Raw genomic sequence first — 25,687 nt, 5'->3', positions numbered from 1 at the left:
AGAAGGCCTCTCATCGGGAGTAGTGTCTGTGGGTTCTGGGTAGCCATTGTAGTGGGGAATAGCACGGCACAACACATGACAGGCCAAAGAAAGCTTTTTCAGAAATCAGATGGATGCTTGTTGGAGAGTTGTATTAAATTAACATCCCGAAAACCGTCTGCCTGTTACCCGTCGTGGCTCCCTCAGAGAACCCGTCTTCATGTGAACCTTTACACAGTCAAACCTACGCAAACCTTTTGAGAGGAGGGCGGAAGACTGGGTGTCTTCCCACAAGAACAAGTGATGGAAAATGGCCAGGTTGCACCGTGTCCCAGGGTGGAGACCCTGGAAGACTGGGAATAGCAGGCAGTCCCTGACGGTAGATCCACATTCTGTTTTTTGTACACACCTGTGGGTACACACACCTATATGCTACTTTTTAGAGTGGTCTTCATTCTTCCTAGGATGGTTGATAGTAGGCTTCCAGCAGAGGAGTCAGATAGGGTCTCTGAGGGCTCAGGGAGTCCAGACAGGGTGGAGATCGGGTGGGCAGGGTCTGCTGGCAGACCACCTGTAGTTAGGGTCACGTGACCACGTCCCATGCAGAACAGGCGTCAGATCTCCGCACGGAGAGGCAGCCTGCCCAGAGCAAGGAGGAAGCACCTATGGACTCCGGCTCTGTGTGGCAGGAGCCCCAAGGCAGAGGCAGCCCAGCAATTCGGGAGTGTCTGGAAGCCTTGTTTTGGGGGAACCACTTAGAAGTACACTATACTGGGGCAGGCACCCTCCGATCTGATGGTGTGTAGTGACTAAGTGGCCATCTGAGTCCCCTGCCTTACTGCTGTCAGGTGTTCCCCCTAAGGGCCCATGCCTGCTGCGAGAGGGACATGGTCTCCAGAGCCGGAGCCCTGCCCTTCAGTGACAGACCTGGGTCTCGTAGGAGTGTGGTGTGGGCTACTCGGAGTCGAGGATCTCCCCTCAGGGCCTGGGGGACAAAAACCTGAGCTTTAAATGTGTGAAGGAAAAGGGTGGGCTGCCTTCCAGAAAAGGCGGAGAACAGGAGCCAGAAGTACCCCGGTGGCAGAGTGGGTATGCAGTGGGCTGCTCATCACAAGGTCAGAAGTTTGAAGCCATGAGCTGCTCTGTGGGAGAAAGATGAGGCTTTTTACTCTTATAAACAGAGACAGCATGGACTGGAGGGCAGGGAGGTGAGGAGCCCCAATTCCTTATGAGTCTGGTCTACCTGTGTGCTGTAACCCCATCTGGAGGGCATTCCCCGATACAGGATTAAGGTGGGCCTGTCTCTTATTTAAGACTACTGTAGAGAGGGTGTGGCTTTTTCTTGGGACTGTGGTCTGCTAAAAGACAAAAACCACACCTCCCTCAAAGCTGTTCCTCAGTGTCTAAGAGCCTTCCGGACACAGCAGGTCCAGGACCATGGGAAGAGCACATCCAGAGCTCTGAAGTGGCCGAGACCACAGGCAATGGAGACTGGCACGGAGACCATGGGAGAGCCAGAGTAGCAGCGCCCAGGCTCTGGGACCAAGAGGCAGAGTGACAGGCGGGCTTTCTGGCCCACACAGACGCCGAGGCCAAGGGACCACTCGACTGAGGCCCAGGACCCAAGAGCTGTGGCTGCTGGCTGAAGAATGGTCCTGCCGTGGACCAAAGATTGCATCCTGACGCTGATTTGTATGTTCCCTGTTAGCTTCCCACATAAGCACCCTTCACTGTGAGTGCCCTCGGTGAGCTCTGTGTGGTCACTGCGACAGATTCTGGGACCCAGCGTGGAAGTGGAGTCTATGATACAGCTTGGAGGCCTGTCTGACCTGGGTCTGCATGTGTGTCTCTGAGCGACCCCCACCTGCTGCCTCGAACTGGCATCAAAGTCCTCAAACCTGAAGACTCCTGCCAACCCAGGTGCAGTCCACAGTGACGGTTACTTGGATCTAGTGGCCGCAGGGCTCTGGCTCAGGGAAGATGGAGTCTTGGGGACAGGGTGTGCTGTCCTAGCTTGTCCCTGCCCCTAGCCTATCCCTGTCCCTAGCCTGTCCCTGCCCCTAGCCTGTCCCTAGCCTGCCCCTTCCCCTCAGGGCGCCAGTGTTCCATGCTCTCTCAGGTGGATCAACTGGACGGGACACGTTCTCCTGGTCTGTCCAGACCCTTCAGGCGGCCATACCGACCTCTCTCCAAGGTGGTCTCTTTGGCTGGGTGGTTGGATTTCTGTTGCTCCCTTCTCAGTCTCCAGTCATATAGCCCTCTTCTGCCCCTCCTGCCTTTCCCTCCTTTAGAATCGCTCCGACTTCCTTCAGGACACAGGTTGGGACTCATCCGTAGGACCCTTTCCTCTGGTGCAGGGCTCCACCCGCTGTCCTGACCTTGCAGGGGCCTGCGGTTCCTTCCCACGGGCCTGGGAGACCTGGCTGGCTCATGGGAGTGGGGACGCCTTGGGCCACTAACCATAGTTCAAAACCACCAGCCTCTGTTGGAGAGAGTTGCTGTCTTGGGGATCCCCAAGGGCAGTTCTGCCCTGTCCCACAGGTGGCCGTGGGTCAGAACCTGCTCGTTGGCTGTGAGGACCTGCAGGGCAGGTTTTGTTTTTGTTGGAAGACTTCACAAACGAATGTTGGTGGTCACCCTTTTCTTCCCTAGACAGGAGCTTCAGGCCTTGAGCACTGGCTCCTCAGTCTTTGGACCCTGCTGCGCCGCAGGGGTGCCATGAGACCCTGTCCTTTATTACAGACATTCTCTCTCTTTCTGTTCTCTGCAGTCAGAAAATGGGTAAGAAGAGTCGTGTGAAAACTCAGAAATCAGGCACTGGAGCTGCAGCAGCCGTGTCCCCGAAGGAGATCCTGAACCTCACCAGCGAGCTGCTGCAGAGTAAGTCACTGGGCCTCCACTCGGGTGTGTCTGCACTCACTTGTGGGTGTGGGTTTGGGAGTGTATGTAGGGGGAATCGCTGTTCCTTTTTTGGGGGGCTCACTGGGGTGGAGTGTGGTATTTCTTCTCCTTTGTGAAGTGTGCAATCACACGGCTGCCTTCCACTTCAGCATGTGCTATGTGGCCTGGACCAGGAGGGAGCGTGTCCCCCACCTGTGACGGTGAAGGCAGGGAACTTAACTACTGGCGCTGTGGAATTTTCGGGCGGCCTGCAGGAAGCCAGAAATTCCACGCGTCACCGCCTGGAATTCGGGCTTCCTGGAGGCCAGTGGCCAGGCGTGAGGCACATTTCTGACCTCCTCTGAGGCCGCAGAGTACCTGCCTGCCAGCAGTGCCGCAGGGCAGTGAGGGGCCTGTGCGGCATGCCTCCCAGCAAGCCAGCAGTCTATGGGACTGCACCGAAATGACGGCCTTCCCCAAAGTGCCGAGTTGCTCCCTGTGTCTACGTGCTGAGGTTGGAGATCAGGGACATGAGTATGTGTGAAGGGCCAGACTGTTGCTTTCCCAAGTGAGGGCTGTTGTTGGCATCTTAGTTGTGGAGGTGATTTGGTGGATGTGTATATCTCAGATTTAGCTGTGGTCACTCCATCAGCTGTACTTGTCCCCTATTACTCCATCAGCTGTACTTGTCCCCTATGTGGTGGGCTAAACCACAAGTATAGAACTTCGCTCGCTCTCCCCTGGACACAAAAATCCACTTAGCTCTCTCACCTGGACACAAAGAACCCTTAGCTCCCCTGTAAGCAGCCTGAGGGCAGGCTTCCGTCATCCCCGGTTGTGCTCCAGGACTTTAAGTGTTTGTTGAAGCAGGAAGACCTAAGACTGGTTGTCCCCAATAGGCAAGAGTCACACCACTTCCTGTTTTTTGTGAGGTGGCATCAGCCCACAGTGACCCTGTGTACAGGAGAACCAGACCGTCCTGTTTGGGCCCATTGTTGCAGCCTCTGTGTCCATCTATGGTATCCATCTCCAGGGACTGCTCCCTCCTGGTCACATGTCCAAAATAGAGGAGACGAGTTGGACCGTCCTTGCTTCTCAGAAGCGTTCTTGCTCGTTGGTTCTTCTGGCAGTCCATGGCACTTTCAAAATCCTTCGCCACCACCATAAGGAACGCACATGATTCTTCTGATTGCCTCTCTCCATTGTCTAGCTTTTACGTGCCTACGAGGCAATTGAAGATACCATGACTTGGGTCAGTTCACCTTAGTCCTCAAAGTAATCTCCTTGCTTTTCAACACTTTATTGTTGTCTTGTACAGCAGATTCACCCAATGCACTGGGCCTTTTGATCTCTTGCTTCTGTGAGTGTTGATCATGGGTCTAAGAAAAATAAGATCCTTGACAGCATCAACCTTTTCTCCATTGATCATGATGTTCCTTATCGGTACAGTTGTGAGGATTTTGTTCTGAAGACTAGTCGTCGGTCTTCATCGGCAAGTGCCTCAAGTCTTCCTCACTTTTAGCAACGTTGTGTCATGCCCTTTTCAGGTTGGCAGTGAGCCTTCCTCCATCCTGATGGCCCCTCTTCCTCTTCTACATTTGTCATTGTCTTCTCAGACTCATTTGCTCACATACGGATTGGCTCAAGGGTGAACAGGTACAGCTCTGACCCGACGCACACCCTTCCTGAGTTTAAACCACCACTGCCTGAGCAGCTGCCTCTTGGTCAAATTCATGCCTATTATGGGCTGTTCTGCAGTTACCTCTCTGCTCAATGGGGTCTGGAGTCGGTTAGGATCCACTCAGATGAATGGTCAGTGAAACACAGGGCAGCATCTTATCTGCTTCCCTCTTCTTTCAGCCAAGGTCCCTCAGCCTTTGTTCCATGTCATCTTGGGAATCCGGCTTGAATTGATTACCTGCTGCAAACGTGCCTAACTGGTGGCTCATAATTGTTGGCCACGTGCACCCTATCCCTGTGACAGCACGTGTTCACCAGGAGCTCGGGGAGGGGACTCTAAATAGAAGGAGTTGTTTAAGGAACGAGCTGCTGACACATGGGTGCCCATGGACCTCACGGGGAGCTCTGCTAAAATGGCACCAGCTCTCTGTAACTCCCCAAGGCCTCCCGACAGTGTCTCCCAATGGACACCAAGTACCTGCTGACTGACTGGCCTTCTGTCCAGTGTGACTGGTTCCCTCAGAGAGCCATTGCCACAGGGCTGAGGGAACCAAAAAGATGTAAGGGCATTAGCATTGCCTTCTCTGGCGTGACCTGCAGCAGTTCTGGGCCATGTTTGCTTTCGAGCTCGGCTCCTCAGGTGGCCCTGTTGACAGTTTGGTCAGAGGTTCAAGGAGAAGGTGGTGACCGCGTGAAGCAGACTTGGAGAACACGGGACCCTTCCGTGTCTGGTCGGGCGGTGATACACGAGCCTCTTGGGATAAGCTGGGGGCTCGGCTCGGAGAGGAAGCAGTGCTCAGCTGCCTGACCTTTCTGTTTCAGAATGCAGCAGTTCGAGCCCCGGCCCGGGCAAGGAGTGGGAGGAGTACGTGCAGATCCGGGCTCTTGTGGAGAAAATACGCAAAAAGCAAAAAGGTGCGTTTTCTAGACTCGGCTCGCCCTCAGCTTGAGATGTTGCTGGAGTGGGTGGCGGTAGTGCTGGGGGCTCCTCGGCGTCTGAGGGGCAAGAGGCGGGCCGGCATCTGCTCTTAAGGAGGAGAAACGGTAGGCAGGACGCTTGTCTCTTGGAACTGAAATGAAGCAGCTTTTCAGTGCTTGCTCTGACTCTATGAAATATAGATCAGTGGAAGTCTGTTCCAGACCATCTCCTCTAGGGCTTGAGGCCAGCCTGTAAGTGGTCAGCACACTGATTGGTGTGTTGTAGCACGTGCGCGTGTGTGTCTCAGAGTGTGCTAGTCAAGCCTTCTGAGGCCGTGTTTCCGGGGGGGGGCGTGCTCCGTGGGTGTGGAACCCACGCACTGAAAGGCAGTGTTTTGAGACCACCCAGTGGTGCCATGGTAGAGAAGCCTGGTGACACACCACCCTAGGGAAATCCGACAGAACAGTTCTGCTCTGGAAGGCAGGCACCAGGATTCAGGACGAGCTTGTTTTCGTTTGGGAGCTTGTGTTTTGCTCCACTGAGGGTGGCTGATACTCAGGCCGGCCACAGGGCTGACTGAGGTCCACCCTCAGGGCAGTGCCTGTTTTGTTCGCTCTGAAGGCACAGACTAGCCAGCGTGGGAGCAGGTCGCACTGGGGAGAGGAGCAGCTGCTTCCTAGGCCGCAGCGCTCACCAGCCTGCCTGGCTGTCCACCTCCCACAGCCGATCCACAGTGAGTGCCAGGCGGACTCGTTCTTGTGATGGCCAGCCTTTCTCAGGCCACCATGCGTGACTTGAAACACGTAGACTTAGGTCTGATCTCAGGCCCAGGATCGCCATCTAGCCACAGGCTGACCCTGTGCATCCCGCTGGGCCAGTCCTTCCTTCTCCGTGACAAGACTGACCTCTAGCCTGGCTGGCCCTGTTAGAACACAGGTGCTGACCACAGGCCCAGCTCCCCAGCTTCTGCCAGCCTGCCCCACCCAGCGTCCACTATCTGCGGCATCCAGTCTCTGTAGACTTTGCCATGCCCACCTGCCAGGGCCTTTGTGAAGTCGGACCCCCCCTGTGGCCAAGGAGGCTTACGGAACCAGCCCTCAGCTCCACCTTCTGCCCTTGATCCACGTCTGCATGTGTGTTTAGGGACGGAGAGCTGGCCATATCACGCAGACCCTGCTCTGTCCCTGCCCTCTCCCTCGAGGGTCTTTTTAACTTCCTTGGTGGTCCTGTGGAAATATTGGCAGAAGTCTGTATTTCTAAAAGTCATATAGTTGGTATCGTGCCTGATGCTTTAAAAACCACAGTGCACTTGGCGTGTGATCTGTGTCGACGCGTGTAGACCTGCGTCCCTTCATTGCTCTGCAGAATTCCCCAGTGGAGCGCCATCTTTGTGTCTTCATTGCCCCTTTTGCAGGACATATTATGGAGCCCTGGTGGCACTGTGGGTTAGCCTTTGGGCTGCCCACCACAACACTGGTGGTTCAAGTTCACCAGCCACTCTGAGGAAGGTGAGGCTGTCTGCTCTCCTAAGGACTGACCGTCTGAGAAGCCCTCCCTATATGGGTCTCTCTGAGTTGGCACCAACATGTCTGCTTTCACCCAAGCAGTCAGGACAGACTGCTTTTTGTTTCGTTGGGAGCAAGGGTACGGGCTGCGTGTCCTGTGTCCTGAAAAGAGTGTCATTTTCCTGAACCTGACGGGTGTAGGTCTGTCCGTTACCTTTGATGGAAGCCGAGAAGATTATTTCCCTGAGCTCATGAGATGGGCCTCTGAAAACGGTGCATCTGCTGACGGCTTTGAGATGGCCCGCTTTGAGGAAGAGGGCTTTGGTTTGAGAGCCACGCGAGACATCAAGGTGAGCTGGCTGGTGCAGTCTGTGTGCACCCTGTGCACAGGGTGGCCTCCTGGGGACTGGCTCACCTTGGATCGGGGCAACCCCCTGCCTCTAGCTTGACCTCTGGTTCCCCTCTTAACCCTTACAATCCATAGCCCTCCCAGGGCCAGCCTCTGGGGAAAGCAGGACTCCTGGCTCTGTCTATAACTGGGTTGGAGGGATGTGTTTCTAATTCTGGGGGTGGTAGGTGATATTTTGGGTGGCCATCTGCTGTAGCCTCATGTCTGAGTTCAGAGTTTGGGTAGAGGGAGAGGGTGGGACTTAGCTGCAAAACCCCCCACCTCCACCTTCAGTGATGTTTTTGGTCACGTTGTAACGAACCTCTCATTGATAAACTACACACTGGTTTGTGACTCCCATCTCGGTAATCAAATGCCTTTGCCTGATATTCATTCGATGAAACATCCAAAACCAATCACACCCCAGACAGTCAGTCACATCCTCTGTGCTGCTCATCCACTGGGGAGGGACACCCCCCCCGCCCCACACACACACACACTCTTCAGGTGGCTGGCCCTCATGAACCAGACAGTACTGAGCAAGTGAGCAGCAGACCATCCTTCCACAGGACGTCGACCCGGCTCCCTGTGTGCATGTTGGGAGCAGTATAGAGGCGCATGCAGATCAAAGGTTCAAAGGTCATTCCCATCAACACCCCAGAATGGGATGTTGTTTTGACCAAAAGTGGAATCCATAAACCTTATGCTTTTGTGGGTCATTATCGTGTGCTCTGTTGCCCTGCCTACCACAAGGTTGGTGGTTCAAACCCACCAGCTGCTCCCTCTGAGGGAGGAAGATGAGGTTGCCCACCCCTGTGAAGATTGAGTCTTGGAAACCCCACGTGGACTTGATGGGGACCCAAATCGGTTGGAGGGCAGGGAGTCTTGGGCTTTAAAGGAAGCTGGGAGGACGTTTCACCTCCCTTGAAAAACTAGGGCGGAGAAGGAATTCACATGAGTTTCAGCTTTTTGTTGGGGGGGGGGGCAGGGTTTTCTATTTGTTTCTAGAAACTTAAGTACAGAAGATAGTGCTTTGCTACTCACTGCCCCGAAGTGCCTGCTCTGCATTTGCTGCATTTGCTGTCTGATTGGAGTTTGACTGTAGACATACTGGGGTTGAGGTTTAATAGCCTTTGATGATACCACTGTTTTCTTGTCTTTTTCCCTAGGCAGAAGAATTATTTTTATGGGTCCCACGAAAATTACTTATGACTGTTGAATCTGCTAAAAGTTCAGTGTTGGGTGAGGATAATTTCTGACTGTTCGTTCAAGGCAAAGTGCAAGTGGCAGAACAAAACAAGCGTGGCATTGTATTTTGTGGGGCTCAGTCTGGTAATTTGAGTGTTGCTCTGTGCGGGTGAGCTGCTCCTCCCCTACCCCCCACCCTCGTCCTGTGCTCCCAATGACATAGTAGAAGTGGTTTCTTGTTTGCTTTACATGTTACAAGAGCGTTTTCCCGTGTCTCTAACGGTGATAGATGTTTTGAATGCCTGCTTTGTAAAGAAGTGTGCGGAGCTTAACAATGTTAACTTCTGGGTTGATTCAGGGCCCTTATATTCTCAAGACCGAATTCTTCAAGCCATGGGGAATATCACCCTGGCCTTCCATCTGCTGTGTGAGAGGACCAACCCTGACTCTTTCTGGCAGCCCTACATCCAGACCCTGCCCAGCGAGTATGATACCCCTCTCTACTTTGAGGAGGAGGAAGTTCGGTACCTTCAGTCCACTCAAGCCATCCATGACGTCTTCAGCCAGTATAAAAACACCGCCCGGCAGTACGCCTACTTCTACAAAGTGATCCAGGTGAGTTCCACGGTCCTGTCCCCCTCTGCAGATCCCAGCCGGCTAGAGGGGGGCGCAGGGGTGGCACATCTTACTCAATTCTGAGACGTTTGTTTCTGCCCATTGTCATGGCAACACCCACGGTGATGCTGATCTGACCACCACTTGGACTGATGGTGGCACCAGCCGCCGTGATTCTCCAGCTAACATGGGGTCGCTAGGATTCTCTGGAGCCCAAAGATCATCCCATCAAATTCTAAAAGCTGTGAGATGGATCCGGGTGCTGAAGGGTGCTCTTGTGTGTAGAATTCCCAGGAGGAGTGTCCATTTTCACATCTTTAATAGATGTTCAGAACGAAGGAATGCTTTTTAAAAAGTTTCTGGAACTCTGTTTATATCGGGTGTGTGTGTGTGTGTGTATGTGTATGCGTGCACTAGTGTAAAATACCATTCGTTTCTCAGGCTCTGCAGTGTTTTCAGTAGCTGTCAGTGGAAGAGTCCGTCTGAAAGTGCCCATCAGGTACCCCTGGTGCCGCTCATTCCCAGCTGGACATCAGGGGCCAGGCCAGTGTCAGGCTCCCTTCAGAAGCCATCTTGCCATGCCCCCACTGTTCTCTTCCCCCCACCTTAAGCCTTAGTTCCTGGGCTACTGCGGGTGGGAGAGCCCTGTCTGCAGGCAGCTTGGGTAAATGGTGGGGCCCAGCTCAGCTGTGTCTGGTGGCAGGGATCATCTCATCTCACTCAGGCCCCCAGGCCAGGCTGCTTTGTCTTCCTGATTTCACTGCACTGCTGGGTACCACTCAATGGTCTGGGCGGGCAGACTGAATGAGAGATGAACTTCCCCTGTCCTGGAACGTAAATCCCTTCATTTTTCCAACCTCACTCTTCAGCAAGTCTTTAGGAATTATAGAGATGCATAGGTTTTATAGGAAGTCTTAGGAACTAGATTTATAAAAATGTATGTGGTTTTTTAGTTGGTGTGAGAAAGTTATGGTGGAGCCACATCACACTTGGACGTCCCGTTCTCTCTCTGTTCCCCTCCCTCTGCCTTGGCCCAGTGTCCTGAAGGCTTTGCTCTTTGTCTGTGTCTCACGGGTTAACTCGGCCCTTGCCATTTTCTCTCAGTGGACAGCAAACTGGAGAGCAACCCTCTCGGGGTCCGAGGGCCTGGCAGCTGAGCTGCTGCTCGCTGGCCAGTGGGGTAGCCACCCCGAGGAAGTCGGCCCCCACAGAGAGGAGTAAGCCAGTTTCCAGGATCAAAGGCGCCGGAAGTGGGGTGCCTCTTGGTTCCATTAGCGCTCTCTCTCTCTCTCTCTCTCTCTCTCTCTCTCTCTCTCTCTCTCTCTCTCTCTCTATCTCTCTCTGTGTGTGTGTGTGTGTGTAGCATGTTTGAAACAGCGACTCTCCGGACCACCTCTGGTTAGTGACATGTCAAGGCGCTCTTGTGTGTGTGTGTGTGTGTGTGTGTGTGTGTGTGTAGCATGTTTGAAACAGCGACTCTCTGGACCACTTCTGTTTAGTGACATGTCAAGGCGCTCTCTGTGTGTGTGTGTGTGTGTGTGTGTGTGTGTGTGTGTGTGTGTGTGTAGCATGTTTGAAACAGCGACTCTCCGGACCACCTCTGGTTAGTGACATGTCAAGGCGTTCTCCAGTGTGCACCCTTCAGAGGGCTCACAGGATATGGAGAGCTGATGAAAATACAGTCCCACTCGGGGATGTGACGCGGCAGCACCCATTGTAGGGAGGCCCACAACCCAAAGGTAGGCAGTGGAGTGTCGGTGTGGCTCAGCTCACAGGAGGGGTGGCCGAGGGCCCCATGTGGTTCTGGTCACTTGAAGGAAGATAGGCCCTGAGGACAAGAGAGGGACACTGGCTTAACATGGAACTGGCTATTGTCAACTGGCCAGAACATCAGGATTCACCAAAAAGTCCAACTCGGACCAGAGGCTTTGCCTGTGGAAATGGCTAGTTTGACACTGAGAATGTGGAATAGGAGGATGTGAGGCCAACCCATCTTGGAGCAGTTGTCCCCTGGAATCGAGGGAGATGGCCTCCTAGACCCCATGGATATGCAGACCCACAATGCTCGGTGGAAAGTGTCATCGTGTCCCCACATAGCCCACACATCCTCTGTTGGCTGGAAGCCCTAGCTCGCCTCACAGCCTGGGGGCCATTGCTGAGACCCCTGCCTGCTTGGTAGCAGCTGCCCCACCCCGTAAGCAGTTTTGACTGGTGCCTGGCTGACTGGGCTGTGGAGGGCCAGCTGGAGTGTGAGAGAAGGCAGGGCTCCTTCCCTGACTGGACTTGTAACCACAATTGGATGGTAGTGCAGGTGTTTTCTCTGGAGCCCTGTCATGGAGAAGACAGTTACTGTCGAGCTGTGAGAGAAGCGGTCTAGTGGGGCAGCTCTGGGATGGGGGGTCTGCCAGCTTGTCTGCAGGTGAAGCAGGGACATGCTTACTTCCCAGCAGTGTTGGAGGAGCAGCTGTCACAGGCGAGAAGTCTGATGATAAAACAGACTGGCTCGTACCATGTCAGCGACTTGTCATCTCGCCTGTCATAGATTTCACCCATAGCAGCGACCACCCAGTTTGGAAGGGGCAGGGAGCTCACTGTGCGCAGGGATGGTTTCAGGTGCATTCTAGGCCCCTTCCCTGCTGCTTCCACACGGAGTAGGTCCACCGTCCCCTGGCCAGCAGGGCTGTCTTGGGGAAGGCCTGTGCAGACATACTTGCCACCTGCTGTTAGCATAACCTGCCTTGAGGTCGGAGGCAGGGCTCACCGGCCCGGGGCATCCCGGGCAATGTGGCTCCTCCGTTTCCTGCCATACTCAGGTCTCGGTTATTGACCGAGCCACACAGGAAGAGCACAGGAGTCAAGCTGCCAGGGGAAAGGTTTGGCCCCTGGGCAGCTCTCCGTCCACGTGAAGGCAGCTGGCAGCTTGGACTCCCAGGAACGTGCCAGCTTTGAGTAAACACCGACAGCCACGAGCTCACACTGGGCCAGAGCCCCAGTGGGTGTCAGTGCACACTGCTCGGGTGATGGCTATGCCTGCCTTCCCGTGGACCTCTAAAGCCAACTGCTTGTGGTTGCAGCTGACGGCGTGAGCTGTTCTCCCGCCAAGAGCCTGTAGAGGCGCACACTGGTAGTGGGGTCCACTTGGCCACACTGCACCGCCCCCATCTGCTGACTCCTTTCCCTCATCTCCGTTCTCGCGCACCAGGTTCTGACCTTGGGGCTCTGTGACTGGCAGTTAGTCCTCGGCTGCTGCTGCTGAGTGAGCTGCTAAGTTACTGTTGTCTAGGGCGAGGGGCTCCTGATTGGGGAAACTAGCCCTAGGATCTGGTTCATTTGGAAATCCTCAGACTTTAAACAAAGTTGCAGAAATAGTGCAGAGGGTTCTAGCCACACTCTGCTCAACTCATTGAAAGTCACTGTCCTCCCTCAGCCCAGTCTGAGGAAGACAACATTGTAACCACTTCTGGTCCGCTCTGCCCCAGGCTCCGTCTTTGTGACCCACGCAGACAGCACTTTTGACAGAGCCCTGGCCAATCACTCTTGGGTGCTTCCCTCTTTGGGCTCGCTGCTGTTTTCTCCCGAGTGGGGGGTATGGGCAGGAGTCTTGCAGAGCTGGGGGTGTGTACGGCCTTGTGCAATGTGATGTTAGTGCGTTAGTGTGTCCACTGAAAGTGACCCCTATTGCGTTTGTACTTAATTAGTGCCCCAAGGGGCGGGACACACACACACAGCAACGCCACATTTCTCCTCCCCCGTGTCTCCATGTAGAGTGGTCCACAGGGCTCTTCTGTGGTGGTGGCTGCCGTGTCCTGCTAGCTGGGGCCTGTACTTCCTCCTCCAGCACGTGTGTATGGAATTCTGCTTTCCAGCTGTTTGTGTCCACCGGACTTGAGGCTACTTACTGACTTGGCTCGCAACCCATGACTGTTGGTTATGTGATACAAAGCTGGTGGTGTTAGTGCTGTCTGGAGAAAAGTGCCAGGATTCCTCCTCAGAATGATGAGTGCTGGAGAGGCGGCCCCCATGAGGCCAGTGCACTGAGGTCTCAGGGACGGATTGTGGACGCTCATCCGTGTGTGTGTGGGGGCCAGCGGCTTGGTCCAGTAGCACAGTCAGCCAGTAAAGACCGGGGAGCCACTAGGTTCTCTAATGTACTGGACCCTGTTCAGAAAAACATGAAAGGATCACTTGGCATTCTGTGGCAGTGAAGATTCATGGGTCCTACAGGCTGGTGCTTGCTTTGCAGCTCCTGGGGCGTTCCAGCGGTGCCCCCCAGGGGGCGGTGTTGCCACTTTGGGAGACACCGGCTTAGACTGACAGCCCGAATGAAAGAAAAACCAAGGATCCTGCTTCCTAGATGGAAGTAGGCCCGAGCCTCTGCTCAGAGCTGCGAACAGAGCTGGCGCTTGCTGGGACGGAGATGCCCCCAGGATGGGGACATCCGCTCGGGTTAACCTTGCTCTGGCTCAGACCCAGCTCCGATGATTGCTCAGTGTCAGGAGCTGTGGGGGAGAAAGCCACTCCTTGTCCAGGGAGCGAACGCACCCCATCGCCTTGACCCAGTGGTTGTCCGTCTTGTTTCCAGCAGGGACAGCTCTTCCTCTGAGAGCCTTGTCACAGGCTTATCAGACGCTGTCCGTAATCAGGCTCACAGTGGCACCGCGGAGGGCTTCAGGAAGCTCAGTTAGCAGTGCTGGCGCTGGGGAGGGGAAGGGTGCGGGTGGGGGAATGTGATGGGGTGAGAAATGTGAAACTGTTCATACAGATGAGTGAAATAGGCACAAGCAGGCCTGTTCTTACCTGTGGACTGTTCACCTCAGATTAGTATGTAAACACATGTAAGCCTGTCCTGGCCTTGCTGACGGGCCTGGGGCCTGTCAGGGACAGGAAACATGAAGAGTTTTGGGGTCTGTAGGCAAGGGCTGCAGCGTCGCTGGGGAGAGGAGGGCTCTGGCCAGCCCAGAAGCAGTCTCTGAGGTGGTAAGCCCCTGAGAAGCTGTTCATTTCAGAGAGGAAGCAAGCACAGGTCTGCCTGTACTTACCTTCCTGCATGTCCTCCCCCTGCAGTGGAGGCGGAGTTGGAGCAGCAGCAGCACGTGTGACAGCCGCAGTGAAAAGGCCCTCATGGAGGTGCTCTTGGTTCCTGGGACCAAGCGTGTGAGAGGCCCCCTGGCCCAGAAGGGTTCCTTTTGCCCTCGCTCTTTGGAGGAGAATTGGGGGAGTCTTTCTGCTGTCCTCTGGGTGTCCTGTGAGTGACTCCGTGGTGTGGTGCTCTGACGGGGCTCTGTTCAGTCTGTGTTGCTCACCAGGCAGGGAGGGGTTGGTCATCTGCTCTGCAAACAGTGGCACGTGAGACCCCCACCCCCACTGGGACTGAGCTGAGGGACCTGCCCTCTCAGGGACAGGCTGCTTTATGGTCCTGCTCAGAGGGCTGTGCTTTGAAGGTGACAGGAGTGTGCTGTTTAAGTGGCCACTCCCCCAGAGGTTGTCCTGAGAAGATGAGGGAGGTGGACACCCTGAAGAGCGAGCTGGAAAGCTGCAGGTAAGTCAGAGGCCAAACCGAGAGAGCAGGCAGGGGGACATGCCTCTGCGTCAGGGGAGCCTTCCAGAGCTTGCCCATGTGCGTCCTGGTCTTGTTAGCGCCCCATCTCTGTCAGTGTGGCCATTGCAATAGATGGTCCAAGCCAGCAGAGCTGTAGAGGCCGTGGCTGGTGCCAGAAGGTCAGCTGGTGCCGGCAGGAAGACCTGTGGACAAGAGGCTGAGCTCAGGCCATGGTGTCCTGCAAACACTCCTGTCCTTCCCAGATCTTCCCTGTGATGGCTTCTTCCAGAACTGCCTGCAAGCCATCAAGAGCAACTTCAACTGCTTCACGTCACCCAGACTCAGGGCCTTCTCATTATCATTCCTTCTTCTGGTGGGTTTTATCTTCTTGCAGTGGGGCTCTGTCATCACCCTTGACCCTTGCCACGCCTGCTGTCTCCAGCCTGACCCCTGCACTCCCTGAGCAAATGGCATGGGGTCCAAATATGACTTCTTCCAGCTCCCCAGACTGAATGCCTTAAGGTAGAGGTCAACCGTGCCCCCATCCTCCCTCCCAGCTGCTCGGCTTCTCCGGGCCAACCTGCCACTGAATGCAGGTGATACTAATGGTGACAGGTTTACTAGGGAGGGTCACAGGCTACAACTCAGATGAGAAATAACTAAGATTCAGCTAGGAAGCACCATTTGTTTTGTGCTGTGCCCTCAGGATGGCCTCTCCGGCCTTGGAGTGGCCTAGCTTCTGCCCTGCTTGGGCAATATTGCAAAGCTCTTTTTAAGGCTGCCAAGAAATACCCAAAGGGCACGCCTCTCCACTGTAAGCCCCATCCAAAGGCACTAGACTCAGACTTCATGGGTCAACCCCCCCCCCCCCACCGGCTTCCGTGAGAATAGAGCCATGCAATGCACCCCACATCTAATGCCGATGGAAGAAATGACATGCGGCCCCTCTCCCCTACCTTGTTAACCCTATTCTGATCGGGACCATCCCTCCCCTGGCACTCACCTCTGTGACTGACTTTAATAGTCCACTGCAGTACCCACATAGAACCCACAGACCGTGGCTATGGGGCCTGTAGGGAAGCCAGCAGGCTGTAGCTCGGGAGAAATGCTTGGGGGATTTGTTCAGTTAGGACAGTTCCTTCTCTGCTGTGCCTCTGTGGCTCTCGGCCGCTTGGCCAGCCATGTTCCAGAGCTCTTTAAGGGCTGCCGGTAAATGCCCAGAACGCATGCTACTCTACTGTACGCCTCAGCCCGAAGGCACCCAGCTCCCGGGTGTAGGTGCCCAGAACGCATGCTACTCTGCTGTACGCCTCAGCCCCAAGGCACCCAGCTAGCTCCCCGGGTGTAGGTGCCCAGAATGCATGCTACTCTACTGTACGCCTCATCTCCAAGGCACCCAGCTCCCGGGTGTAGGTGCCCAGAATGCATGCTACTCTACTGTACGCCTCAGCCCCAAGGCACCCAGCTCCCCAGGTGTAGGTGGTCAGAAGCACCCCGCTCAGCTTCCTCTGGGCGGGAAGTCACCTCTTGGTCTCATTGCTGGCTCGTGCTTCCCCTGCTCCTGTCACTTCTGATGTCACAGCTGTGTCCTAGCCCAAGGAGCTCGGTGTGCAGGGACCTTGGGGCCGCTCCCAGCTCTTTTCTCTTGCGGCTAGACCCCTACTGTGCTTGAGGTGGCTCATTTCATACCCAGCCCAATGGCAACCCCAGGGAACCTCGTTAACAGTCACTCACAGTTGAATCCTGTGACCCAGTCAGCATGTCCCCTCTGCCTGCTGACCCAGACCCACCCGGTACACGCCCACAGCTCACTGTCGTTGAGTTGATAGCACCCTGTGGGAGACAAGGTGGAACTGTTCTGGGTAACTCTATGGGAGTAGAAAGCCTCGTCTTTCTCCTGACGAGCAGCTGGTGCAGTTAGCAGCTCAGCTCTGACCTCTGCATCACCAGGACTCCTAACAAAAGCTAGAAGAGCTGTATTAAGTAATTAGGCTATATTGAATAATTCACTGCATTGTACTTTCACTCCCCCCAGTCCCTTCCCCTTCATCCTGCCTGCAGCCTAACCTCTGGCCTTTGTCCTGGGAAATGTTGCCTCTTCAGTGGCTGATTATTCTAATGGGGGAGTTTGGCTCCCAACCTGAGGGTGACGGTGACCAAGGGTGGTAGTCTTTGGGCCCCATCTGCCTCTTTCTGAATGGTAAGCCAGGTCTCTTTCGTGATTGGGAGTTCTCCACATTTTCCTCCCATCTTATGTAACACCTTCTAATGTGATCCTTTCACCTGGGATTCCTTTTTTAAAAAACACAAGGGACTAATTTAGAGGAAGAGACCTGAGTACTGACCGTGCTCACTTTCTCCTGGCGGGGACCGGAAGAGAACTCAGCAGTGACCCTGGAGCTCACCTCTGTGTGTCAGCACCTGCTGGTGTCGGGGTGGTTCAGGGAGGGGCAACCCTTCTCTGCCCCTACCCCTGGCTTCAGCCCCTGCTACACTGCTTCTTGGTGAGGCTGCTGTCTCATGCCTGCCTCCCAGGCAGGAAGCTCCCGGGGTAGAAATCATACCTGCCCTCTCTTTCCTCTCTCTGTCCTGAATGGCTGCTGTGAACACCAGGACTGACGCTGCTCCTGCTTGGGGGTTCCGGGACCCCCTGCAGGGTGCAGACCATTTTGTGTGTGTGGGCGGTGGGGAGTATCTCAGGACTTGGCTCAGTAGCTCTGCGTTTGGGTGGCAGAGGGATCAATGATTCCGATCCAGGAAAGGCATCTCACGCATTAGTTTTGGAAATCGGGGAAAATTCTATGTCAAGTTGTTTTTCTAGGTTGTTTTTTTTTCCTCCTAGGGATACATAATTTAAGATTACTTCCAGATTTTGCACCTTTTCTTTGGAGAAATTACAGGATGAATGGAAAAAATAATGGTCATTTTGTTGAGCAGAGTGTCTTAATTGACAGAGTTAATGATCTGGAAAAACCTATGTTGGAAAATGTCACTTTGGTATATGTGTCTGGAGGTGCAGATGGGAAGACAGATTTTTTTCTTTTTGCAGCAGGTTCATTAAGTGCTCAGGAAGACGTTCTTGCCGACACCATCTCCCACAGCCCAGGAAGCCCAAGCCTTGTGTTGCGTGCCTCGGAGTGGGGCCAGTGTCCACCCCAGGCCCAGGCAGGGTGTCTGCAGGGTAGCCGACATTACTGCTGCTGTTGGGTGCTAGGAGGCAGGCAGCCCTCGCCCTCACCCTCTCAGAGCTAGTGTGCCGAGCAGAGAAGGGGTGGCTGTGGCCCTGCTGCCCGAGTGCTTGAGTCTCCTGAGAACCCCACACCGGCCTTGGCCAGACAGCCGCACCAATTGGTGGCCTCCAGGGTGAAGGGCTGCCCTCCCGCCCTTCTGTTTTGTCTAGAGAGTAGGCCTTGTTTGCTGTGTCCTGCCTGTGGGGGTACCGCCCTTAGCCAGCCAGCCTGCCTGGAAGTGACCTACATACCAGGTTCCTTCTATTGGCGCATTTACATGGAAAAGAGGTAACAGACCCCTGGAGGGAGACCAGCCTCAGCCCTTTTGCCCCTACTTGGTTTGGCCCTCCAGTCTCCCAGGGTAGGGGGAGGCTGCAGCCCCCTTCCTCCCAGCTTTACCCTGTGTGCCACCTGGGTGTCCCTTTAGCTGTAGTTTGAGGAGAGAGGGGGTTGAGGGTCCTGGCCTTGTCTGGATCTAGGACTGGTGGTATGCTACTCTTACCACAAGGTGAGCAGTTCAAACCTACCAGCTGCTCGGTGGCAGACAGATGAGGCTGTCTACTCTTGTAAAGACTTACTTTCCTCATGAACCTACTAGGGTCACTGTGAATGGGCACTGAATTTGGTTATTTTGGGGTTTTCCGTTTTAAGGGTCAGTCCAACTTTACCACTCCTTCACAGAGTTCCTGATGACTTTTCTTCCTGCTCTCCCTGTGGTTGTGAGGTGCCTTCGAGTCAGTTCCCACCCATAGCGACCCAGTGTACAACCGAACGAGACCCTACCTGCTCCCGCACCTCCTTACCATTGTTCTTCTATCTGAGCCCACGGTTCATCTTCCTCTTTTCCACTGCCCCTCCACTGATGTCCACCTGACGCCCTTCTCCAGAGAGACTCTTCTCTAGTCTCTCCTGACAGCATGTCCGCCCGTACCTCTTAGGAGCGTTCTGGCTATCCTCCTTCCCAGACAGATGAGTCTGCCCTGCTGCCGCTTTTGGTATTCTATGCAGTACAGGTCATGATGATGTGGAAATAGCTGGTGGTGTAGGAGTTAACCCCAAGGTCAGCAGCTGAGACCGCTCAGCTACTCCACGGGAGAAAGAGGAGGCTGCCTGGCCCTATAAAGAGTTGGAGTTGCGGAGACCCCCAGGGCAGGCCTGCTTTCTCCTAGAGAGTCTCAATGATGCCAGTGGGTAATGGGCCGCTGATAACATCCCACCCTTGACGAGCTCATGGGTGTGGGAACAGGTTCCCAGTGGCTGGTTCTTTGGAAGCAAGTTTCCAGACCTTTTTGCTGAGGTACTCTGGGTGGATTTGAACTGCCCACTATCAGTGAGCGAGTCAAGCATGTTAAATAGGTGCACAGGGCCTACTGTATTTGTTCTAGGGTCTTCTTCTAGAACAAGGCTTCAGTGGGTTCTGGGTGTTATTTTAGACTTAATGAAAACAAGGGGATTTGGGTTTCCCCCCTCTATCCACTGGAGATGGATATAAAATAATCTTGCTTCCTCAAAAAGAAAACCCTGAGTTACTCCACCTCAAGGCGTGGACATTTCAAATTACGTTTGCGTATTCCACTGACTAGCACCATCGTATTTTGACTGTCAGGAAGGAGATCCCTCTCACAGTCCGTGCAGTTTTCACAGGGCGTGGTGGCAGTGATGGTAAAACCTTGGTTTTATCGTGAAGCCCCAGGGCAGTCTTTGAGCCACTTCCTGTGCAGCCGAGGTTACGCAGACTGTAGCTTGTCACATAAAGAGCCAGCCTCTCTCGCTCTGCGGGAAGACGTCATCCTTCCCGCCTTTGAGCTTGCTCCCCGAGTACGGCAGGTGGTTTGGAGGCGCGTACTCAGCACCCCTGGTGTCGTCATCCGCCTTGTAGCCCTGTCTCCTGTTTGGCTGAAGTCGAGCCATAGTGGGACTGAGTTTGGGTCCAGGGTCTGGCTTTTGAACACTGTCATCTCGATACCTCTAGAGTCACCTGGGGGAGGGGTGGGGCTTTCTCTGGTTCGTACCTTGGACACTGCACCTGGGAAGTGGGAGTTCCAGGTTGGGAACACTGAGGTGCTGGGAAGGCAGTGTGGGAGGAGTTGACAGGGCTCTCAGCCAGCGTGACCACAGTGGATTCCATGTGTAGCCTCCACTTTCAAAGAGTGGCAGGGCAGAAGAACCAGGATAGTGACTCAGATGCTTTATGGGACAGGGCCCTTCAGGCCCAGAGTGCAGGCATGTGGCCCATGTCTCCGTCCCGTCACCAGCCAGGCGGTGGTGTGAGTGTTGCCAGTGATGTGTCTGTAAACCGGGACCTGGCAGCCTGCCTGGTGGTTTGGGGAACAGACTGCATTTTGAATGTGAGACATTTGCGAGCGATTTCATTCAGATGTGTCCAGCATGTCTCTAGAATTTCACCAGGGACAATATATTTAGCACGTCCATAAACGTGAGGTTAGCACATTAGAACTTAGGTCGCCATTCTTGAGAAGTGAAGCCTCCGGACGTTTGCTGACCACCCCTGGCTGGAGGCACACAAAGTGGCCCTGCCGCCCCCAGGTCTTACCAGCTGCAGCAGCAGCCACTTACCACTATAGTCGCTCTGCCCTTGGTTCCTGTCAGCTGCATGGGCTCCTAAGAGCAGAGGACCTGTGTCGTAGGAGTTACCATGATGATGGTCTAAAATACAGGTCAGGTTGTTGAAAGAGAGCAAGCCCTTGGCAAATGGTGCCTGTCAGTATCTCCCTCCTCCTCCTCCTCCTCCTTCCCCTCCTTCCCCTCTGTCCCACCCCCACAGTGCACGGAGCCTCCAGCTCCTCCCACTGGACGGGCCTGCATACCTGCTCTGAATGTCAGCCAGCCAGCCAAAGAAGGTAGTTTCGAAAGGGCCATGGGTGACTGTACTGGTCAGTACCCTGAGTCCAGACCTAGGCATTCGGTGTTGTGACCTGCTATTCAGGTGCAGGTGTGGTTACACAACAGTGACTGCCATTGCCGTTTTCATGGCAGATAGAAGAGCTGCAAGCAGCCGTGCCTTGTGACTACCCATTGATCACCTGCTGGCCCCTGCTCACGGCTGAGTGTCCCTAAGTCAGTCAGCAGGTTGAGATTTGCATAGGAGTGTGGAAAGAATTCGTGGTTTGAAAGGAGAGTCCGTGGGAGAATTCTTGCCCTCAGAACAGAGCTCCCGTGGTCACTTGCGGGACTGGGCAGCTCACACCAGCTGCCACCGTTGGGCTAGCAGAGTGTGTTACTGTGGTGCCCCATGGTGTCAGCAGGACTTGGAGATGAAGAGGGACTAGGGATAAAGAGCTGGCCATCCGCTCCCAGAAACTTGCGACGAAGCCTTGCACGTGATGACAGCCGATGCCCAATCAAGCAACCATGTGGGGAGGGTCCAGGCCCAGGCAGCGGTCGGTCCACGTGGGCCTCCAGGAATCAGGTCTGAACCCATGGCAGCTCGAAGCAAGAACATGACAGGTTGTAAGAGCTCAGCCCTCCTCCTCCTCCCTTGGGCATGATCTAGAAGTCACCGCTGACCTTTCAGGGCAGGGCCCACTGTGTGCTCGGAGCGAGTGGGCAGTGGTGGCTTTGTGGTCCTTACACAGGCTAGCGCCCCATTTTTCTCATTGGCTTGTGACCATCCAGATAATTCCAACAGTCTGAGAGCCCTGTGACAGGGTGCGGCTGCCTCCGGCTGTCCTGGGCCGGGAGCGAGGCAAGCTGTTCAGGGGGCCGTGGGGGAAAGCAGTGTCAATCAGCTAGTCAGATGTGCGGTTCAGAGGTGATGAGGAAGAAGGGAGAAAGAAAAGTTGTGGGTGGTGGTTAGAGAAGGTGTCCATGGAAGAGGGGGCTGAAATGTTTTCATTAATGTCCAGCGCCATCTCTTTTTTAAGTCTCATCTGACTTTGCTCAGGCCCCCAGGGGTTAAAGGCTTCTCCAGCTCCCTGTCATCCAGTAGCTAGGACACCCTTCTGGACAGTTGAATGTCCAGTGTGAGCTGGCACGCCGTCCACGTTTTCTCCTGAGCCAGTGAGTATCTGCCGGGTGTGCCTGTGGCTGGTGCGGTCCTGCCTGTGGCTGGATTCTGCCTGACAGGCTCACAGCTGATTGTCTGTCTTAGGGAGTAGGAACGGAGGCCCCGAAAAGGTTCCTGGGGAGGCTGTTCTGTTGTAGAGTTGGAAACAATCTCAGTTGAATTTAAACCAGAGTTAGGTATAGATTTCAGTGTCTCCCGACAAAAGACCCAGTTCTTCCATCTGAAGGGAATTCTATGTATTTATTGGATATTGTTGCTGCTTCGCCACCAATCTCATTTTCTTAATTTAAAAATTTCGATTACAAGGCAATAACACATTTGTTATAGAAAAATTAGCGTATATACACACGCGTAGGCAGAAATGGATATTTGATGTACTTTGATTTTTTGTTTGACCATATCAAATGCGTCACAACACGTAATGATGAAATCTCTGCGTTCAAAGAGAAAAGTCTTAGAAATTGATGCCCTACCCGCCGGGCAAGGGCTGTAGACCCGAGGCAGGCTTTGATGTGGGTGGGTGTAGTCCAGACCGGGCAGGGTGCTGTTGGGTTAGCTGTTGGTGGGTACCAGCCAGTGGGCTCCAACTACCGTGACGCTGTGCACCACAGAAGGACCTGCACTGTCGTCAGTCGTTCTTGGGCTGGGAGCCCTGCGTACAGCCAAGGTGTCCGTCCAGCTGGTGAAGGGCTGTCCTCTTTTTTGCTGTCCCCCCGTACTTGACCAGGCACGATGGCCTTCTCCAGTGTCTGGTCTCTTGATCACGCGTCCACAGAACGTGAGACGGTGTCTCGCCGCCCTCACTTCTTCCATGACAGATGTGTTGTCTCTTCGGGCCTGCCTCTCCCCTGGGTGCTCTTCCCCAGCCGCATCTGTGCCCCAAACCAGACTCACTGCCCTCGAGTCGATGCTGACTCATCGCGGCCCCTGTGGGTTTCTGAGTCCATAACTGTTGACAGGAGTAGAAAGCCCATTCTTTCTCCCGAGGAGCTGCTGCTGGTTTTGAACTGCCGACCATGTGGATCACAGCCCAACTCACATAACCACGATACCACACCCCTGGGGCTCCTGCTAGCCACTCACAGAATGACCCTAAGCAGAGCTGAGAGCTGGCTGACCTTGAGGAACCTGCCGCCTCCCACATCCCCACATCCCCACCTGCCCTCCTCCCCCTTCTCCTTCAGGGGAACCCCTCTTCCCGCCACGTGCCCCTCCTTTTGCTCTGCAATGGCCCCTGTTGCTGCTCTTCTCTCTCCAGGGAGCAAAGAAACAAGCCCTCATGAGCGGTGGGCACTGGGGTCCCAGTGGCACGGGCACTAGGCTTGCAGGGACCAGAGACCACCTTGTTTTGCGGTGGGGACATTTCTGAAACTGGTAATGGCACTCGCCTGACAAAGGTCCCATCTGGGGTTTGGCTGCTGACGATGCCCTTGTAGTACTTGATGCCCTTGTAGTACTTGAGCACCCAGTGCTGACGGCAAAGTTGTCTGTTCAAAGCCGCCAGCCGCCCTGCCTGGAGGGAGGAGTCCCTTAGGAGTCAGAACCGAGGAACCGAGGATGTTGAGGAGCTAGGGGTCCGTGTCCGAGATAAGTACCCTCAGCTCTGCCTTCTCATTCAATATGTGCTTAAGAAACTAAAAAAAAAAACAAAAACCCAAACCAACCCCCAAACAAAACCCTCACAGCCATTGAGTTGACTCCCACTCCTCGAGACCCTGTAGGATAGGCCAGGAGTGCCCTTGTGAGTGTCCCACACTGTACCTGTTTGCAGGAGTAGAGCGTCCGCCTTCCGTTCAGTGTGATGAGCACACCACCTGGGGTCGTTCTCATGTGTGCATCCGCCGTCCGGTAGTCTAGTCTGATGACTGGCATTGCACAGGGCTGAGTTGGCTGTCTTTATTCTGAACAAGCTGGGGGAAATACGATCATGGAGTCTCCCACAGACTTTGTGGCACTGCCTTGTATTTTGTTATTTCCAATCCTGTGTCCCACCAATAAGTCATGGAACGACCTTCGATAGTTTGCAAAATTAACCATCAAGGATGAATTATATAGCCTGAGAAAAATTCTTGAAAATCCAGAATATAGTCATTTTTATAAGCCAAGGGACTTTTTGTCTATTTGAATGCCAGGTTGAAGGTGATTATTTCAGGAATTGAACTCCTTTCTTTATATATGTATATGTAGTTGGTCTAAGAGAGGCGAGTGTTCTGGAAACAGGAAGTTGTGGTTGGAGGCGCGAGGGGCTGTCCTTGACTTTCACACGCTCCCTCCTGCAGAGCCCCAGTCTCTTAGCGGGATAGGTTCCCTTTGAGAATTACCTCAGGAAGCACTCGGGGCTTTTAAGTTTCCAAGTGTGTACCTTTTATTTTTAAAAACGTTTATCATGAAATGTTTTTTGTTGTTTTTTTTTAAATCAACAAAAGAATCGCACGCACTCACACACACACAAGAAAACAAAATCCAACGAACCGGAATGCATTTTGTTGCTGTGCCGAGCTGTCGGTGCTTCCCAGCGGTTGCGCAGGGAGATGCCCCTGAATCAGGAGTGCACAGAAGAGCGCCTTCTGCTCATTTTGGTTCTCCACAAAGGTTTGTTGTCTGAGCTTAAAGTAAGTCTGCAGCTGACTCGTGGACCACACACACGGACTGTTGACGGAGTGTAAGCCCACGCCGTATCTGGTGCTTCCCATCAACCTGGAGCATTGGCATGCCGCGCGGCGGCCATCTTCCTCTATACTTTATTAAATCTCTGTCAATTACAAATATCAAGGTTTTACATTAATGTCAAGATAGTGCATCAAAAATTCATGGAATATGTGGCTTTTTCCAAGGGTATTTAATACTTAATGCATTTGTGTCATTTTTCTTTCCAGAGATATTGACAGGTTTTATTAAGCGTTTGTTAGGGAGATTTCATTTTTATCAGGGGACTATGAAGAGAAGCTGCATGCGAAATCAATTTTTTTTTTTAAGCCGGAAGATTGCTCATCATCCCTCCTCCCTCCCTCCCTCCCTCCCTCCCTCCCTCCCCCAACCCACCACCCTAGCTCCCAGCTCTTTGTAATCCGTAGGTTTTATTTAAATTTCTTCTTGGTTTATTTTTGTTTTACGTGAGTGATAGTTCAAGGCAGAACTTTAATAAGGATCAAGTCTGCTGACTGGAGTGCTTTTTAATTTCCTTAAGCGTCGCCACCGGGCCCGTGCAGTATGGTAAATTCTTCAAAATGTCATGCTCACGTATTTAGCAATATTACTCCTTTTTATTGAAGCCAAACAAACAATTTGAGATAGGAATCTTGTGCAAACGTGGCGACTGTTTCGTCCCAGGCGCAGGTGGAGGGTCTCCAGCCGAGCCGGCTGCAGGACTTGCCACTGGAGACCGCGGCCTGCTTCTCCAACTTCCATGGGAATTCTGTTGAGGGAAGTGAGCCGAGACTGGCCACTAACACAAAAGGCAGCCTGTGGCTGGGCTAGTGCTCTCAGTGCTGGGTAGCCCCCGGCCACTCTGGGCCTGCTTTGTGGGGGGCCATGTCGGTGGTCTGGCTGACGGTGGTCTATGAGGACCCCTGTCTGCACTCTCAACCCCATATGTTCCCGTGTGCAGGAAGCAAAATGGAGGGTCAGCATTAGGAGCCTTCTCGGTTAAATAGAGGTCGGAAGTGCTTTCTTTGGGAAGGGTTCCGGAGGTGAGTAGACAGGCCAGGGTTTGGCCCCAAGGAAGGAGGCGCCTCAGT

At 54.0% G+C, this 25,687-nt stretch overlaps 1 protein-coding gene across 1 annotated transcript in view; it reads left to right on the top strand.

Annotated features, from left to right (window-relative positions):
- Nucleotides 1–25,687, top strand: part of SETD3 (SET domain containing 3, actin N3(tau)-histidine methyltransferase) — a 49,844-nt gene that overhangs the window by 9,866 nt on the left and 14,291 nt on the right. The window contains exons 2-6 of the mRNA XM_075532445.1: nucleotides 2,750–2,859; nucleotides 5,362–5,454; nucleotides 7,165–7,313; nucleotides 8,521–8,593; nucleotides 8,898–9,154. Of these exons, the coding sequence (XP_075388560.1) occupies nucleotides 2,757–2,859; nucleotides 5,362–5,454; nucleotides 7,165–7,313; nucleotides 8,521–8,593; nucleotides 8,898–9,154 (675 nt within the window). The 5' untranslated portion in view covers nucleotides 2,750–2,756. The remainder of the gene's footprint in view (nucleotides 1–2,749; nucleotides 2,860–5,361; nucleotides 5,455–7,164; nucleotides 7,314–8,520; nucleotides 8,594–8,897; nucleotides 9,155–25,687) is intronic.

This window comes from Tenrec ecaudatus, chromosome 14, assembly GCF_050624435.1.
Source record: "Tenrec ecaudatus isolate mTenEca1 chromosome 14, mTenEca1.hap1, whole genome shotgun sequence".
NCBI classification, from domain to species: domain Eukaryota; kingdom Metazoa; phylum Chordata; class Mammalia; order Afrosoricida; family Tenrecidae; genus Tenrec; species Tenrec ecaudatus.
This window is presented reverse-complemented; position numbering and strand designations above follow the sequence as displayed.